The 19,917-nt window shown below is 35.7% G+C and overlaps 2 protein-coding genes across 3 annotated transcripts in view; both read right to left on the reverse strand.

Moving 5' to 3' along the window:
- Window positions 1-7,438, reverse strand: part of LOC132308812 (TATA-binding protein-associated factor BTAF1) — a 35,340-nt gene extending 27,902 nt beyond the window's left edge. For both annotated transcript variants that reach the window (XM_059807050.1, XM_059807049.1), the window contains exons 1-5: window positions 7,275-7,438; window positions 6,678-6,859; window positions 6,278-6,372; window positions 477-694; window positions 229-283 (exon numbers count right to left, since the gene is read on the reverse strand). In XM_059807050.1, coding sequence (XP_059663033.1) covers window positions 229-283; window positions 477-694; window positions 6,278-6,372; window positions 6,678-6,726 — 417 coding nt within the window. In that variant the 5' untranslated portion in view covers window positions 6,727-6,859; window positions 7,275-7,438. The remainder of the gene's footprint in view (window positions 1-228; window positions 284-476; window positions 695-6,277; window positions 6,373-6,677; window positions 6,860-7,274) is intronic.
- A 6,759-nt stretch (window positions 7,439-14,197) lies between these two features.
- Window positions 14,198-18,919, reverse strand: LOC132308815 (protein MOS2). Its single transcript, XM_059807054.1, has 2 exons — window positions 17,344-18,919; window positions 14,198-14,555 (listed from the first exon to the last, which is right to left on the reverse strand). Exon 1 carries the CDS (start codon window positions 18,829-18,831, stop codon window positions 17,380-17,382), a length of 1,452 nt encoding a protein of 483 aa, XP_059663037.1. The 5' UTR covers window positions 18,832-18,919; the 3' UTR covers window positions 14,198-14,555; window positions 17,344-17,379.
- Between the last annotated feature and the right edge of the window lie 998 nt (window positions 18,920-19,917).

The raw sequence follows: 19,917 nt of genomic DNA on the forward strand, positions 1-19,917 counted from the left end.
AATTAATAATAATAAGAGTATAGGTTATTTCCCAAACACATGTTTAAAGAGATTACTGTGGGAGCCAAGTAACATCATAAGTCCAGCAAATTGTGAGACCATCCACAAAACAGTAAGGAAACAGTGAGTAATGTTTAAGGCAATCTTCAAATACTTTGGCATAAGCACTGATCATCAAAATACAAAAATTCCAAAGCACAAATACAGACAATTTTCAGAAACAAGCACCTGTCCTTCAGATGCCAATAAAGCCCCAAAGTCCAACACCTTGTTAATATCAAAGCTGTTATAGGGAAGGAGAGCAGCTGTTAGTAAACAGAATAAAAAATAACTTTCCGGTCCACTTGTGCTTCTGAAATATATCAACTTCATTTATGAAAATACCAAACAGAATGCTTATGTAATCACATGCCAAAGATAAAAAGCTATCCGGTAAAAGATAAGGGTAAAATAAAAATACAAGATATGGAAACAACCTTCTAAATGAAACACCTGATACAATTTTAGGATGAAAGGCAGGGCCCGCCACCACATCTTCCACAGCACCAGAAATCCCAGCCTCTGCCATCTTTGTCTCAACGCAAGAATATAGTTCAGTCAAAGATGTGTGCTTAACGTTCTCAGCAATAGCACCAATGGCATGAGCAGCAGCAACCCTTGTATCCCAGTTTCTGCTACGGAGATATTGAGAAACCTAAATACATAAAATACTAGGTCATGTGAATGATAAAATATAACAAAAGATATAGGTCTAACCTCAAATAGTGCAAGCTAAATCAGTCCATGTTTTGTGTAACAGCAGGACTGAAGAATTAGAGCTTTAATTGGTGGCACAACATATATGGAATAAAACCAATTGCTTGAAGTAGCAGGTTCTTGCTAAAAGATCACAGAAATATATAACTGAAATTTACAACACAAAGATCCATCCAACAGAATGACAATAAAAAATACATCAGAAAAAATAGAATAAAGCAAGAATGATACTTAATGCAGAAATTCTTTTGAGGATATTGTGGACTTCTTGGGCTCTTTGAGTTCATAGGTTCCATTTTTGTGTATAGCTTGGGACACGTTCCCCTTTTGAACGCTTTCTAATACATTTTACTTATCAAAAAAAAAAAAAAAAAAAAAAAAAAGATAATTAATGCAGAAATCATCTAGAGCTAATAAATTCTTTGTAGCTAACCAAGTAGTTAATAAGACAGTGGTGAGTTAAGCTCTGTTGAAAAACGATTACCAAATATACAGACATACTTTAGGGGCATTTTAAACTATCAAATAGTCCACAATCTACAGTTGTCTGGTTCAGGAGTTCAATGTTTAAACATCAGTGTCCTTGGAATGAGTTCAACTCTCAAAAAATCCACTTTGTGAAATATAAAAGGTTACATCTACCTCAAGTCCTCCCTCCACAGGGCCACGTTGTAGCAAGACCAAAACCATATAATCTCCCTTAGTCTACAATCTACATTAAAAGAGGAGGAGAAGGAGTACCGTGAATGATCAAATGACAAACAATTTGCACAAGACCTCACAACAAGACTCAAGGATCCACTATTTAGTGTTCTCATGATTGGGAGACAAGTGAACTTCCCAATAAGATCAAAGAGAGAGACAAAAGATATAGACTTCCATGCGATCTCCATAAAAAAAATTCCAAGAATAACTAGCAATGGAACAGATATAGACGTCTCATAAAGTTGTCAAATGAAGGAGAGAGAGGGGGTGATTTTGGCGAAATTAAGGTAGTGTTTGGAGTAGCATCCCATGATCTCAAAACATTTTTATAGAACGAGGAAGTCCTTTCCAAGTAAAAGCAAGTGTTTGTTGAAGTTTTTGAAAAGGACTCTTTGACAAGTCCACCCCTTCAAAAACCCGTTCAGCAAAACTGAATAAGAGTTGCTTCCCGAAACGACTTCTTGAGCCAGACCTGTAAGATAAATACAATAATTACAATTTTCCCTATTTATTGTTGCTAGTTTGCCCAAACTAACCTTTTTATTTTTGGTTTGATTGCATCTCTTATCACTCTCTCAATACATTTTTCTCGTAAGTCCTGAAATTCTCTCTCTAAAAGCGGCTGTGGAGCCTCCACTTTCATACCTAACCCGACAAATTTCCACCACTATCAGCAGCTTCTTTGGCCACTGTCAATTCCCCTCCTCCACGAATTAGTGTATAGTAGAGATGCACGGCACAATAGCAATTAATCTTGATTGAGGCAAAGCTTTCGAAGGATGGAGCATCTGACTGCTTCAATGTAGCCATGGATTCACGATGGGAAGTTAAACTAAGGGTGTATCACCTGCAATAGCCAACTCGTCAGAATCCTGATTGCCAGAAGTCATGATCGAGATGCCAAAAGTGATGAGTACAATTTTGCAGGAAGAACAAAATAGGAATATGTTCGAGTGAATCCAATCCTTGGTGAGCTCAGATTGAAGGCCATCCCAGGGGTGTCATCTCAATCACAATTCATTTTCCTAAGCTTGCCGAAGTTTTCATGATCCTCTTGTACTATACAATCTGGCCTTTTCGATAGAGGTAAACTTCAAAAACTTTTGCCCTCTATTAGTAGAAGTCGTTGATTTATTGAACCATTGGAGTATTGGACTATATACGATGAATTCGATCAACAACCCTTTTGGTTCCAGGTCAACATGTAATCAATTTGAAATGATAGAGAGCCATGAACAGATTCGATGAGTGCAAATGTCTATCCATTGTTCCATTTTGGTGGTTAGACTAGTAGAGGTGGTCACATTCAACTTTCCTCCATTGATATTTTTGTATATTTTTGCATGCATGTTTTGGTGGTTATGATGTCTAAGGGCTGATATACGTAAACGTACATACAAAATCCATTTGATGCTAACTTCTGGTGGTGTAACCACTGCTCTGTCATTTTATATGAAAAGATAGAACTCGTGACTCTTGGAGAGTTACTCCGTTGTGCGTTTGATGGTGTCTATGGCTTGAAAGAAATAGGAGATCCTTTGAAGGAAAGGAAAATCATTTTGGGTCATTTAAGTTCTCCATTCTTTTTTTTTTTATAAGTAAACGTGGATATAAACGAAAAAAGCGTAACCTACCTAGAAGGTCCAAAAAATCTATGAAATCATCATTAGAAGAACAATAACTTCCCTTCACCCAACTTAAAATGGAGCGAAGAATAAAAAGTTTTAGAGTCGCCGAGGACGATTCCTTTCCTTCAAATAGTCTATTGCTCCGCTCTTTCCAAGTGCACCACCACACACAATATAGGACTGTCCTCCAAGAGTCTCAAGCAAGACCCCCCACATAGCATCCCCTCCATGCATTAATCAGGCCTCTTGAAGACCGTGGCATTACCCAATAAATACCGAATAACCCAAAGATCATGTTTCAACAGTCAGACACCACAACGCAGTGCATAAGGACATGATCCACAGACTCACCATCATTTTTGTATAGGCAACACCAGTTAACAATAATATTGCCTGTCCTCCTCAGATTGTCCAGCGTCAAAATCTTACCCCAAACGGTTGTCCATACAAAGAATGCCACTCTAAGGAAAGCCTTAGAGCGCCATACTGTCTTCCAAGGGAAATCAAAACTAGCAAAGTTGGAGAGGCACAAGAACATGGACCGGACATCGAATCTACCATGAGGAGATGGAACCCACAAGAGAGCATCATGACCTCTGCCAATTGCGTACTGCTGATACAACAAATCCAATAAGACACAAACCTCCTCCATCTCCCAATCCTGGAAAAAGCGCATAAAACGCACATCCCACGTAATCCCATTGCTATCAATTCTTAGCACTCTTTTTTGTGGGTCCTAGGGAGAAATTGTAAATCCTTGGATAAGCTTGTAGAGTTTTTGGATTTGTTGATGGTTTAAAGGCCCTATTTGGCCTTGTGTTGCTTTTGAGGGATGCATTCCCCTTTGAACACTTTTAATAACTTCTTACTTACCAAAAAAATATATATACACACTGATCTATAATTTAAAATGCGGCTCTGATTCAAATTATGTTACTGTCTCAGTTTTCATGTCTTATAACATTGAGTTAAAAGAATGTTGGTATTGTGGGTTTGAATGCCTTATAAAGATGGAGGGTAAGATTGTCAATTTAAGTCATTTTTAGTTGAAAATTTTTTAAACAATGCATTCACCAAACACCTTTTCTTTATGGGTTAATTTCACTGACACCTTTTTAGGTTTGGCCAAATATCACATTGCAACACCTTTCAAAAATTAATATCACTAAGGTCTAATTTTACTTTTCCATCACTGACACCGTTAAAAACGTACAAAAAGACAACTTTGCCCCTAATTTTTTACTCTCATTTATTTCAAGATATCATGTAACTTAAATGGCCATTTTACCCCTCGTTTATACTCCCATGTACCACATTCCTCTATCTCTCTTCTTTCTCTCTCTTAACAATTATGCTAAAGCGATACACTCCACCATAGACGATGATTCCATCCCCATCGACAGCTCTTATTACAAACTCACAGCTCCAAATCACTCCCCATAAAGCACAACCTCGGATTATTTCCATATATTCATATAGTCTTGGAACAGCTTGACGTCCGTGTAGAAGAGGTCACCCTTGGTGATGTGGATGGTCTTAGAAACAGCTTGACGACTACAGTTAGAAAAGTTATAGAAGTGGAGGCTGGCGGAGATGTCAGATCTGATGACGGCGACGGCCAGCCAAGACGCAACGGATGGAGGTTATTATCCTGGATGTGTGTGCGGATTGTACCAGTGTAACTCAGATTCCAATCGTAGACGGTGATCTGACCTTTGTGCCCCGCCCAAACCGATCAGTCTTTGTCGCCGGCAGTGAACATGGAGACGATTCCGTCGAAGGCGGGCTTGATGGTCACAACTAATGAGCCATCAATGCCCGTGAGCTGACACGGCAACATCGCCGATTTGATCTGTCACTCGATACCGTAGTAGGAGGCTACCTCGACGAGTTCTGGTTCACTGTTACCAAAGAAATTGCAAACAAGTCCTCATATACGCGTGTGTGTGTGTGTGTGTGTGTGTGTGAGTGTGTATGTATATATATATATATATATATATATATATTTTTTTTTTCAAAGGTTCACCAAAACAATTTCAGAGGTCGTTATAGGGCTTGGAGTTGGGGTATATATATACACGCGCGCGCGCATGTGTGGTAGCAACAGCTCAGAGTTTGACTCCCACCAGAGAACAATGGGTTTCTAATCGTGAATTGGTCTCACACTCACCGATTTTTGTGGCGTACATCAAATCGGTGATGTGTATAAGGAAATCACCGATCTTGGGACGACGAATAGCTTCTGCAAGAGCACTCTTGGCCTTGTGACTCGCAAGTGATTACGCTAGAAATTGTTGGAGCAATTTTTTTATGGGTAAGGGATTGAGGTAGGTAGAGTGACATTGGTTGGTCAGAGTGGTGGCGGTGTACTGGGTGGTGGTGATGGTGTAGATATAATACCAAATTAATTCACAGCATCAGTGGATTAACTATGATTAATTCGCAGAGACTTTATGGTTGTCAATCCAATGTTTTTTTGTGGTCGATCTCAATTGTTTGATGATCTCAATTCTTTGATGGTCTCATGAATTAATTTGGAAAAAGGTATGGGTATTTTTGTCTTTTAAATAAATTTTTTTTAGAGTTAAAAAGATAATTACAAAATCAAAGGGTAATAATGTCTTTTTACATTTAAAAAGTGGTCTGACGCATCTAAAAAGTAACTTTTGGGGTGTTAGTGAAAAAGGGACCAAACTTTGTACTGTGAATAATAATAATTTTTTAAAGATGTTTCAATGTGATATTTGGCCAAACCTGAGGGGGTGTCAGTAAAATTAACCCTTTCTTTATTGAATTCCTTTTAATAAAGCTATTCTTTAAAAGGCCTTCTGTACAGAGGATTTCTAATACTAGGAACGTACCGGAAATGCTACCTAAGATGTTTCTGAATAATTTGGCTCAATATTGAAATGTTGAAGAAAATACAATCTATGATAATTGTAATACGCAGATCCCTCATTTCTGATATCAAACATTTGAATTCATTGGGAAGAGATACTACAGTTATCATTTTCATCAGATTCAACTGGTGCAGCTGGGTTACATTGTAGAAAGATAACATCTTTGCAAATAGTAATGCATTCATAAGACAGAGAATTCAATTCATATGTTGAAATCCATATTAAAATAAGAAATGAAGAAGGAATTCAACTAATAGAGAATTCACAAAAACAGGCAGTAAAACACACCTTACTTAACAGAGAATTCAAGTCCTGAGGGTGTGATTTGGCAATTTCCCCTATCTGACGAGCAGCTGTAAACCTTGTTGCTTGGGTAGAACCAGCTTCGGATTCATTAAAGAAATATGCAATTCAAGCACCAGAAGTTGCCGACGGGGCCACAACATGCATAGTTATATATATATATATATATATTATAAGTAAGATTGTATTGAAGAGGCGTTCAAAAGGGGATCGCATCCCTCAAAAGCTAAACAAGGCCAAATAGGACCTCTAAACTCTCAAAGTGTCCAAAAAATCAACTATCTCCTCCATGGATTCACAATATATATATATATATATATGCAAAAAAAAAAAAATGCAAGTACAGCAAAGGAACAATCAATGCAATCAAAAGGGAGAAGGATACTGTCCAACAGAGTGAGCAGGCGTTGAAGACGAGATGATTGCTGAGCCATAATGCTTTTCCCAAATATGCAAACTGGCAGCAGCACCTGTCATTCGAACTCTTCACTGCTAATTTTGCTATAAATTAATCATATGTAGGCACCAAAGGACACTTCCATTCATTTCGAGAGATTGCATGTCACTCTGGCAACAATTATAAACACCCATCAAATAAAATAATTATATGAAAATTTTTACAATGAATGAGCATCTGTTGCTAATCAATGAAATCCAAATGAAATATAAAAAAGATATACGTTTATCCAGCAAACAAAAACATTTTTAAAATCAGGAAAAAATAAAAATGGTCAACTGAATGAACAAGGATTCTTAACCAAAAATTCACCTAATTCAACCTAAATCCTCCGGTCACATTTAGGCATTGGACAGGGCCTCGATCCATAGATCATATCAAATACAAACATGCACACATATACATGTATACATAAATATATATGTATATTCATAAACTGCGGCATGATATTATTCTAAAGGAAATGCATGTCTTGTCGATATATATTATAGAGAGAGAGAGAGGGAACAAGAGAAAGAGATATACTTGATGGTTTTCTCGACGACGTCAGCTAATTCACCACCGTGTCGCTATATCTCCGTCGTCGTCGTCTTCTTCTTCTTCTTCTTCTTCTTCTTCTTCTTCGTGTGGCTGTCGACTGATAAGAGTCTGAAACAGAAAAAACGAGGGTTTCAATTTTCGGTAACCGAAGTCCTCGTTTTATAAAAAAACAGGAAACAATACTAACCAAAACCGTTCAAGTAAATTTCAGCAGTGCCCCATTTTTAAATAAAACTATCCTGGCAGCCCATTGTAATAAGATTCTATTTATCAACACACCCCAACCTTTATTATTATTCTCTGTCAAGGACGACTAATATTTATTAAACCACCCCTAAATGTAAAAACATAATCACACAAATTTCTCTTATTGACTGGAAATTACATTATCACCCCATTTTGCCCTTACTTTATTTTATCTTTAAATTATTTTTTAATGGATATATAAATGGCAAAAAAAAAAACACTTATATACAGAATGTGCAACTAGCCTTTTTGGTGTTAAAAAAACTCCCTACATTTTGCAAATTAGCAATTGATGACATTGTTAAAAATAAATAAATAAATTGATGACATTTAATCAATTTAAAGATTGGAATGCCTAAAATACAAACAAAATAAAAATAAAAAATACTAATTTTAATTTTTAAGAATGTATTAAGGGAATTTTTGGGTTTTTATAAAATAAAAAAAATTAGTCAAAATTGATGGTCAACAAATATTTTGGGGCAATTTGCACATATTTTTCAAATGTTAGGGATTTATATGCACATATTAAACTACAAGGGTGTTTTTTTCATATTTTTTATATAGCATGATTTTTTTTTTTTTTTTTTTTTTTTTTTTTTTTTTTTTGCTGCACCTTACCCTATTTTAATTTTTTTTTTTTAAATGGAGTAAAAGTGAAAACAAAGGATACAAGTATATATTTATTTAAAAAAATAAAAAAATAAAAAAAAGCCCACAAGTATTTTATTGTTTAATTTTGTTTAGGTATTATTTGGCCGTCTACTTGTACAAAACATTAACATAATAGAAAACCAGTGAATGAAAACTCCCCACTTCTAATTCAATAACACAGGTTTCTCTTAGGAGAGGTACCAAAGATTTTCAGTATAATGATGCAAATGTGTTGTGGACTTTGGGGCCAAGGGACATTTTGATAACTAAGGGTGCGTTTAGTAACGTTTTATTTTTTTACTTTTGTAGTCTTGAGAAAGCAGAAACATGATTTTGTTTTTTTAATTGAAAAGAAAAAACTGAAATGATATTTATTAACACTTATTGTTGCCACAAATTTGAAAATATAAAATAATAATTGTGTTTAGTAATACAACATATTTGTTACAAAATGTACATAATATTCTTTAAATTTTTCATCTCTATTTTTAATTTTTTTCATTTCTATTTTTTTATTTTTTTTCACGGGAAGAATTTTAGGAGTTAGTGATTAAAGGAAAGGGTAAATGACTTGAACACGAACTTTCGGACACGGGGAGCAACCCAACCGCTCAGGCATGACACTTGTTTCCATCAATATCAAAAAGCCATAAATCTATAAAATCTAATTTAAAATTATAAAACTTAAAAATACCCAATACATCATAAGTACAAAATTAGATATACCAAAACAAAAACATTCCCACCAATTATGTATATAAATACATATATATGCATGATGTATACATTTATTATGTGATATATAATATAGGGTAAAATGCAACAAAAAAAAAAAAAACCCTAAACTATGGAGGTTTTGCAACTAACCCCCGGAATTACAAAAAAAACCCCAATGAACTTTTAATTTGTTGCAATTTTCCCCCTTAGGCCACCGGAAAAGTAAAAAGACAAAACCGCCCTCCCTATAAAACAATGCAGTTTGCTGATAATATCAATTTCTCTAATTGATGCCCTAACTCGTACGACACCATCATAGCTGCGTCGCCAACACCATCGATCTAACCCAACCCTCTCTCCTCATCGGCCGCCGCCACTGCGGACATTCTCTCCCATTCCTTCGTCGCCTCTCACCCAATCTCCCTCCCTACTCGCAGCTCACCATCACCACCCACCACATCTCTTCCCCTCATCTCTCTCTCCGACCCAAACCCAACTCTTTTAACCAATCTTCTATCTGCTTCTTCTCAACTCGGTTTCTTCCAACTCACCCACCACTTAATACCCTCCCAACTCGCTCATTCAGGCGAATCCGATTCACTCTCACTCTTCAACCTCCCTTACGATTAGAAACAGCTGTTTGTCTCCAAAAACTGGCCCTTCAGCTATGACGGCGACGACAACGAATATGACGATGGAATGGGTGACTTGTTCTGTTTCAACTCATCTTGTTCTACTGGAAGTTGTCGGAGCGCTATCTTGCACAGTGGGTTTTGAGAACTCGTTTCGGATTCTCAATTTTGAGGCGGTTAAGGAGTATATATATATCCCTATTTGGGATTTCATTCTTTTCAAAGTTTGATGGTGAGCATTATCACGTCTTCGTCAATTAATTATTTTTCCATGGCGAAGAAATTTCAGGCGAGATTAAGGGCGTTATTAATGAATTGGTTCGCCGCTTGGCTATGCGAGAACAGAGGAAGTGAGCCCTGATTTTATGTCTATATGTATATGTATATATGTATATACCTTACAATATAAAGAGAAAGTGACTAAGACGGAACAATAACGGCCGTCGGAGCAGGCGTGGCTGAGGCGAAGGGCAATTACGGCCGTCTAAGAATCGCTCGTTCCCTCTCTCCACGCTCATACCTGTTGATTTCAGAACCGCTGCAAGCACCGCTGTTCCATCCCGCCAAGTATTGCAACCTAATCATAGAATTGCCGGTGAGGTTCATTCCGAGTCACATGTGCTCACCGTTGAATCCTTGCTTCCCCGCCGTTTCAAGCTCGCCGTAAGCCCTCTTTGTTGCCTTATTGGGCATCCTCACGAGGTCGCCGACACTCTCGCCGTCACTATGGTCCCCGGTTAAAGCCATGTTTGGATAATCACAAGGTTAAAGCCATGTTTGGATATTGAAGTCAAAGGTTGGAAATTAAGGGCACTCTTATCCATTCATGCTTCTAAGGGCAGTATGATCTTTTAAAAAAATTTAAGCAAATTTAACGGCCAATTCTCACCAGACCTTGGCCAGATGAGGTAATTTGCAACTTTTTTTGCATAGTTCAGGAAATATTTTACATTTTTGATAATTTAGGAGATTAGTTGCAGGTTTTTCCATAGTTCAGGTGTTTTTTTTTTTCATTTTACCCAATAATATATTTAACATATGATAACTAAGGTTGTCACCCGCTTTGTTTTATATTATTTTATTTATTCATTTTCCATTTTACTTTTTTCAGAAGTTGGTTGATAACTGAAAAGTGTAAATTGATGTGTGCAACACTACAACTGCAACTAAATAAGTTGAAAATATACCCCAGAGCCCCACAAGTCAAAAGTCGCTTTTCCCCAAGTCACGAGGCTTTGAGAGAGGAGAGCTAAGGGCCCGTTTGGCATGCGTTTTGTTTTAGGTGTTTTGTTTTTAGCTAAAACAGAAACAATGTTTTTGCTTTAGGGTGTTTTGGAAAAAATCAGAAGCACATTTGGGAACGATGTTTTGCTGTGAAAATGTCGGAAGCAGAAACATGCAAAACATGTTTGGTAAGTCATGTGCTTCAAGAAATTTGAAAACAAAACATGTTTGGTCATTCCAATTGTTACCAAAAAAAATATAAAACAGAAGAAAAAAAATGTTTGGTTATCATTATTTTTAATTTGTTTTTATAAATTTAAGTGTATTTATAAATTTATTTCTATATAAATAGTCATCATATTTTTAATAGATGTGAAGAAATTTGAACACACAAACACACACACACACACACACATATATATTAATTTTTGCAATAACCTATTTACAAGTTGTTCGCAATAACCTGCTTCAATTTTCTTATCCTATTACCTGTATAGTCCAACACAACATTAAAAATAAAAACAAAACCCAACTGCAAACATAAGTGGAATAAAGGGTAAACTATTTACAAGTGCTTAAATATTCAACAAACAAATTTATTAAACTTGCAAGTCATCTATTGCTTTTTTAGCCTTCTTAAAGTGATGAAATATAAGAATTAATACAAGTTGAAATATGCAAAGACAGCATTTGAAACACCAATTTGCAACCACCTATTTTATAATTATACCAAGGTAATAACATCAATGCTATGAAGGTAAATAATAACCACCTGTTCTAATATATATACTAACAACAAAGCTTTCAAGGTAAATAATCACTTGCAGACACTGTGGAGAGAGCAAAATGCATAATTCTAGTGAGTTATACAAATGAATATTACAAGAATGAAACAACTGAGTAGTGAAAATACATAATGCAAAATGCCATTTTTGAAGATTACAAAGATGATACAAGTGAGCTAGCCTCATTGATTACAAGGATGACGCTATAAATACAGAATGAAGATTACAAGGATGATACAGCTGAGCAGAATCCAGAATGCCATTTATAAGGTCTTTAGCTATGGAAATACAAGGATGAAAAACTTGGGATAGCATCCTTGATACACAACAATAGCAAAGACTTTTCTTCAACCAAAATGCATCATCTATCTTTAGAAACTTGCAGTATGATAGCTTTCTCAGTATTTTGAGAAGATAACCTCAAAATGAATTTGATCATAGCAGTCCCATTACACAGCAGCAACCATATGCAAAAGAGGAGCACAACAATATTACCCAATTGTCCACATAATGACAACAATGAATTATACCAAGTATAATAAATGCCACCATTTTGTAATATTCTCTTCCATTTTCACTGGTTATGAAGCATTTGAAAATTGCCATTAAATATTTGTGATTCACATATAATTTGAACAAGTATAAATAATTAATGAATAAAATCACAATGTTTGAGGTGGAATGATGAAACTAATGACACGATAATTCCTAAGTATTAAAAGATCAAACAAGAAAATACCCATAAGGCAACCTTAGAACCAACAGGTAATCTGATTGGCTGTCCCTTGAATTTGGATGGCCACAACCATAATTTACATGGCATTCAAATAGGCCCTCAATTTGTCTCCATTAGTACGCAGTATCGTCCCTTTATTACCTTGGCCATGTGGTGAATTATCCCATTAAATCTATGTCAATTACACTACACAATTCATATAAATAATTTCCAAATTAGCAAGAAAATTAAGTATTAGTGCTTCTATATTTCTCATTTTGTCTAATGTCTTCAAACTAAGATCAAGAGAATTGTCAGACTTTAAATCACTCTCAAGACCTGAAATTCCTAAATAACAACAAAACCATGGAGTTTCTGGTAGAAAGAGCATTAAATCTATTTTGTAGCAAAGATGGCACTATTTTGACTTCTATACAACAAATTTTCAGTATAATAATTTTTGATATGAAAGGCAACCGAACAACAATGACACTATGATAATTATCTTTAAGCATGCTTCACTTAAGAAATTCAATTACACCTTGAAATAAGCTTTTAGGGAAGCTCTTCACATTAGATGTTTTTATGTAATTTGTATTATATTTGTAGGTTTTCTTTGTTGTTTAATACATTAAATACCATTTAAGTAGGATTAAATAGATTAAAAAACTTAGTGGATAAATAGATTAAATTTTTTTGTTTATCTTATTGCAAATATTTTCTCAACAACCAAACAGAGGAATTTCCTAACACTTAAACAATAATTTCAACTCTTTTGAACTAATTTCAAGAACTCTTTTGGACTAATTTCAAGAATCAAGACTAACTCAAAAAAAAAAAAAAAAAAAAAAAAAAAAAAAAAAAAACACGCTGGAAAATGGTAAGGCCTTAGGCTAACACACGCTTGGTTCGGAGTTTGGAGAGCTTGCCGTCGATGATGAGGGCATCGGCGTCGGCGGCGGTGGTTCCAGTGGAGACCTCGAGCAGAGAAGAAGGCAAGGAGAGATTTCCAGGTGATCGATGAGTTAATGAAATCGACGCCCTCTATTCACGAAGACAAAATTGAACAAATCGAAACCGAATAACACTTAAAAAAACATTAAATCAAACGTTTGGGTTTCAAAGACTTACACTACTATGAATTGAGCCTCTTCTTCGCATATCACAGGTCGCCTCCAAAATCGCCAAAGCTTAGGGCTTCATAGGAGAGAGAAATTTTCGGGCCAAATGAACTACAATATTTTAACTTTTGCTTTTATACGTGGGCCAAAATGTTGCAAGTAGTTTAATTTTGTTTCGACCGCTACAGTTGTGTTTGGCCCGCTACAGTTGTGAAACATGCAAAAACACCAATTTCTTGCTTCAATTTTTTGGCCTAATTTGTGAAATGTTTTGATACTATGTAAAACAATCCGCCCACTACCAAACATGTTGCAACCCACTTTTCAGCTACAGTACCCAACCTGCAACAAAAACACTAAAACAAAGTAGATAACAAACAGGCCCTAAGAGAGCACAAGCAAACAAACAAAAAAAGTAAATAAAATGTGTCAGTCTTGCCGTGAATTAATTTATCGATTATCAAAATCAAAGGGTAATAATAGAATAAATTAATGTAGACCTCATCCGCACTAAAACTCTTAAAATCAAGTTTCTCAAAGTAAATATATTCCTTGATAGCAATTTTGGAATGGTAACGGTGCTGTTTTAAGAAGAAAGTTTGAAACAAGAAACATGGAGGAAATGCCAATGAGAATGCAAGGTCTTAACTTGAGACAAAGTAACATCATGCTCAGATAGCACCAAGAGTCCATCTAAATTGGTATATTTAGCTCCTCCGATCATATCCAAAGAGAGAGACTTTTTTGGTGACATACACATCCCACTACCACTACAATGCATGAACACCTAATTCATATATCTCTGCAGGACAGGTAGAGCCAATCCAAATGCTATCAATAACAGAAATCATCCCCGTACAACAGATCTTTTTGGAAATGCTACTTGGCATTTCTTATATGGACCAAATTTCATTATATCTTGTCTGGAATCTACCATTTAGTTAATTCAATATAAGCCGAAGGAACCGTCCAAAAAAAAAAACTGACGGAACTGGATAATACAAAGAGCATACAGAGTCGACAAAATATATTGAAGTTGATCACTAAAATGGTCTACAAAGGGAATTTATGAAATATTGATGATTTGAAAAGAAGCAGCTCTTCTTTGTGAGCAAACAGAAACCATGGGGTGGACACATCAGGCATCTCTTAGACAGGAGTGATCCAATTTGCTGGAAAAAATTGAAGAAAAACCCATGTCAGAAGGCTTTACAGCTGCAATATGCATTAACGTTAGTTTCAAACTTCAAATAAAACTCTTCACAAGAGATGGAATTGTTTGTAATCTCGTTTAAAGAATTACAAACCTAACAATCATCAGGTGACAGGCAAATACTAATCAAGTGCATAATTAATTCAGTAAGACCTAGATAATACCATAACAATATGTAGCATCCTAAACTCCTTGTCATAAATCCGAAACTACGACCAAAGGGTACATGTGATAGGGCATTAGCAACAAAGAGCATTCAATATGCGAAACAAAACTATATATATATAGATATATATAAACAAACAATAAATCCATTGTCGAAGAGTATACTGGCACCAGCGTCAAATGGAGTAGGAGTGGGTTTAATGGTTCATTCTTGCCCTTGGGAAAGAAAAATAAATAAATAAATAAAAAATAGCAAAATCAGAAAGAAAAAAAAAAATACTGAGAACTGATGTGTGGAATTTGAAAGGTAATAATAGGCAAAACAAACACAACTGCAATCAATAGAGTGAAAAACCAAAACCCGCCCAAAATAAAACTTCCAAGACAAACTTTGAATTCTCAACAATGCATAATCTCCATTGATCCCCCATTTGTTGCAATGGAAAAGGAGCTCAATTGGATGAATTGAGTTGTAGACATGAAAGCATAAGAACTCAACGGGATTCCCTTCTTTGTTTGTCTGATTCGGGAGGAAAGGTCCCGTTGAGTTCTTAATAATTTGACCTATGCACGAATATGCAAGCATACGTTTCATGCTTGTTTGAGTAATAGCAATGAGATTCCCTAATATCATGCTAAGAATAGCTAGGATTTCCAGAAGGAGATGTCCGCAAAGTCGTAAGACCATGTATGGGGGCTGACACCTGCCCAGTGCCGGAAGGTCAAGGACAAGTGTCAGCAATTTCTAACAATCTAAAATACCAATAAACATAAAATTCCTCATACTTCATATAGAATTACTTTGATTTTTTTAAACATAATATAAGAGTCAACATTAAAAATATCTTCCCTCAAAGATCTCATCAAACTAAACTTGATTATCTACCGAGGGAACCAACTTTCCTATGCTAGGGCCTGGATCAAGAGAATCGTTTAAAAACATTCGGTTAGATTTGATTTTTAAAAATGAAAGCTCTCTCCACTTTAGAAGGATGAAAAATGTTGACACAAAACCCGTTGCTTAGCTGTTAATGGTTCTTCAAAAGATTCTTAAGAGTCCCATTTTTTTAAATGGTTCAAATCATGCCTTCCACATTTTGATTTCTTTTTTTATAGTTTAAAAGAGACAGAACAACTACAAATTATATATGCTCAGAAGTTTTTGCCCTATCTACTTACCAAAAGGATGCCCAGCCTACATTTCTTGATCTAAAATTATTTTTAGAACCGTGTCCTAAAAACCCAAGGTTCTCGGTTTAAAATGGGACAGGAGTTCAGATAATGTTAAATAGAGAAAAACAATTGCAAATCCCAACATCCATAGTGAATCCTACACAGAGAGAGAGAGAGAGATTTGTCAACCAAAAAAAAATTCAACAGAGAGAGAGAGAGAGTACACTTTGCCACACCAACTACTGCCCGCACTGCAACTAAAATCATGTAGTTCGTGTATCCAAAAATATAGGAATTACATGATCATAGCAGATGCAATTAATGCACTCATAGTAGACCTTTTGAGATTAGATTTCCAGTCCTAACCTCCAGTTCCAGAAATCTCATGTGTTATGAGCCAAATCAAATCTGTTGATTATCAAAAATTGCCTAGTGCATAGAATCTCAAGCTAACAAGCGTAATTATATGGATTCAGGATTGAGAGCAGCTGGGCAAAAAAATGCCAAATATTAGATTTGTCTCCATTCTATCCAACCCCAAACCACACGACAGGATCAATGTTAAATAATGGCTTTATATCGAGCAGTTGTTCCAAAATTGGCAGACCAAACAACCACTTCATCACAGTGACAGAAGGAAACAAATAGATTGATATAAATTACACACTACGGAGCCATCTAAAAACTATAGATTAGAACCTTGTGTAAAAGCATTATTTGTATACACGTGTCCTTACAATGGACTGTAAACATCAATCCAACATAGCATCCTCATTTCCGCTACATGAATGTGTTGTATTTGTGTCTTTCTCAACACCCAACACTCCGCTCCACACAACATTGCCGCTCAATAGAATTTTCTTTTAGTTCATTTGGTATTTGTTTCACAAAGGATACTAGCTTGCCTCCATTTTGCCCACTTGGCTCCAATCTGACTTACTACATCACCATCTCTCTCTCTCTCCATCTTTTTGTAGTATTAATCCTAGGTGATGGAAATAGTTCTTTTGAGTAATTATTTGATCTTGAAGTATAATATTTATATTGTCATCGTTTTCTACTTCATCAAATTTACATGACATATATTCCGTTTTAGTTTTACTAATTCTTAGGGCCCTTGACTCTAATGCTTTTCTACATGTTTCTAAATTTGTTGCTGAGGATTCCATAGATCTATCTATTAGGACTATGTCGTCCGCAAATAACACACAAAAAGAAATGATTAACCAAATTACAGATTTCTCACATGGTACCAATTCATCCAATTAAGAAGCAAGAAATAATATGAGGGAGATAACTTCCATAATAAACTAAATTCACAATAGCACAGAACAGAGGGATAAATCATAACAACATTGAGTGTAACCTATATATTAAAATAGGCTATTGAGGCATATATCTCAAAGTACCTGTAGCTTACAAAAACAGCTACCACCACACAGAAATCAGTATCCAATGTAGCTTGGATCCCCAATATATTCGGAAATTTGTTCAAGCCGCACGTTGAGCAACTCATGGCTATCAGCATCCCGGACAACACCAGTATCATTTTCAGAATCCTTTTCAACTAGGTTTCCATAGACACCCTTATGTTTACCATACAAAATAAGAACTGGGCCTCCACGCCGAGGCAGCGCAGTCTCAAGAAGGTCTTGGCGCACACCTTGTATTAACTCCCTCGAATCGTCCATAGATATATCACAGGTTGTTGGTCCGACCACATCCACAATCTCGCCTTTTTTCAAATACAATCTTCCTCCTTTCAACTCTTTGCTAATAATTCTAACCCTAATATGACTAGTAAGCCAGGATACTTGAGTTGTCCTCTCTTCTTCTCTTCGATTACCTCTTTCTTCTCCACTCCGTCTACTCTGTTTCTTCTTATCTTGATTTTCCTCATCCCTACTTCCCCTATGACTCCGCCTGCTTGACGAATCTTTAACCCTTCGTGTACTGCTACCACCCATTTCATCTTTAGCCCCTTGAACCTTTAACTCTTTCAACTTCTTCAAGCACCTCTCTTCCTCCACAGAACCCAAGTCTGCAATGTCACTAACACCCACCGTCACTTCTGCTTCACTCCTTGAAAGCTTCAAAACTACTGTTTCATCACTTCCCATTATCTCTACAATCCTACCCTTCAACCCCACATGTCTGCCACCAACAATTCTAACATCTCTACCCACATTATGACGCCCTCCTTCTCGTTCCTTCTCTTTCTTCTTGGTACCATCATCAGTATGCATATCACTAATAAACCCTAACCCTTCCTTCGCAGTTCGCCTCTCATACTGCACCACCTTCACATCCTCCTTCGCATTCTTCCCAATACCTCTACCTTCATACCAACCATACCCAGCTAGCAACGCCGCTCCGAAACCCTCCACCGGCACATCTTCAAACTCTTCGAATCCGCGATCATCCGGCAATCTCTTCAAATCATTCTTCAGTTTCTGCAACATCACTCTCTCTATAGGGTCAGATTTTGGCAGATCAGTGGATTCCAATTTCTTATTATCTTCATCGTCCTCCTTGGACTGTCTTAGATTTAAGCCGAACGATATGCTCGAATCTAGGGTTTCGGCTGAAGAGGGGGCCTCGACCTCGAAGCTAAGATCAGGACCATCCGATCGGACCGGGAGGTCGAGGTTTTTCATCTTCTTGAAGGGTCTCCATTCGTTGGGCTTCGGGGGGATCACGAACTTCTTCGATTGTTGGGCATCAGTTAGGGTTTTAGAGGGGTCAAATTCAGTGACGAATTCTTTGTTGGGGGCCGAGAAATTTGTGAGGTATTCTTTTTCGGTAGTCGATTTTTCGTCCTTGAAGTTCCCCGAGGGTTTGAGGTTCGATTGCTGCTTCGAAGATGGTTTTGTAGAGAGAGAGAACGATAGTTTCATGGCTTTCTAGAGAGAGAGAGAGGGGTGGACGATGAAGAACGATGGCCGATCTTTGTTTGATGGGAATCAATGGTCAATTGTAGGAATGAATGAAAAAATATAGGGAAATAATATAGGAGCCTCAAAAAAACAAAATAGTTTATTTTATTATTTAAATTCAAAATGTCCTTCAAATATTTATTTCAAAATATTAAAAATTATTCCTATAAAATCAAATATTTCTTTTAAATAATTTCTTTCATTTAATTTTGAACCATATTCCTGCAACTTTCATATATATATATATATATATATATATACACACACACATAGATTCAATATAATAAAAAATGGGACAATTAAAAATTAGTCCCCCAAAAAAATATATAATTAAACTGAAGAATATATAAAATCGTAAAAAAGATGATTGTTGGTGTATTATTTAATGAAGCAACCATTTAGTTTTTTTTCATGATAACCCTCTCTCTGCGTGTGTAATGTTTGTATGCATATATATGTTATATATATATATATATATAAGTTTTCACATTTACAGGTTTATATTAGTATAAATTAAGATATATGGTTAAACTTATGTGCAAATAAAATTATTTTTTTCATTGTTTTTAAAAACACAAAGTATTTTATTTATTGTCTAAAGTTAATTTAAGTGACTTTAATTTTGGTTTAAATTCTTTAAATTAACGTATTAAAGTGTTTTTAAAATATTTTAATTTCAAATAATAATATAAATGATATATTAAATTGAGTTATATTTAACCCTGATATTACTTAGTGCATACCTTTGTAACTTTGAGTAACTTATACAATTATGAACTGTTAGATCATGGGATAGCCTAAGAATCTCTACGCATCTTAAATGTCACGAAAGTACCCAAGGGATAAAATCAAATCCCAGAAATCAATGAACGAGAATTTGATTTTATTCCATGCTTGGCTCTAGTTTATATAATATGATGGTGATTTTTAACACGAGTACAGAGACTCCATCTTCTTCTTCTTCTTCCTTTTTTTGGGAAGTTACACACTCAATTTCATTTTATAATTGACCGCAAAATTTTGAAGCCATCATTGCAAGGAATATGG

This window comes from Cornus florida, unplaced genomic scaffold (assembly GCF_030987335.1).
Source record: "Cornus florida cultivar Cherokee Brave unplaced genomic scaffold, ASM3098733v1 CherokeeBrave_3.0.0_Hap2_Chr05, whole genome shotgun sequence".
NCBI classification, from domain to species: Eukaryota; Viridiplantae; Streptophyta; class Magnoliopsida; order Cornales; family Cornaceae; genus Cornus; species Cornus florida.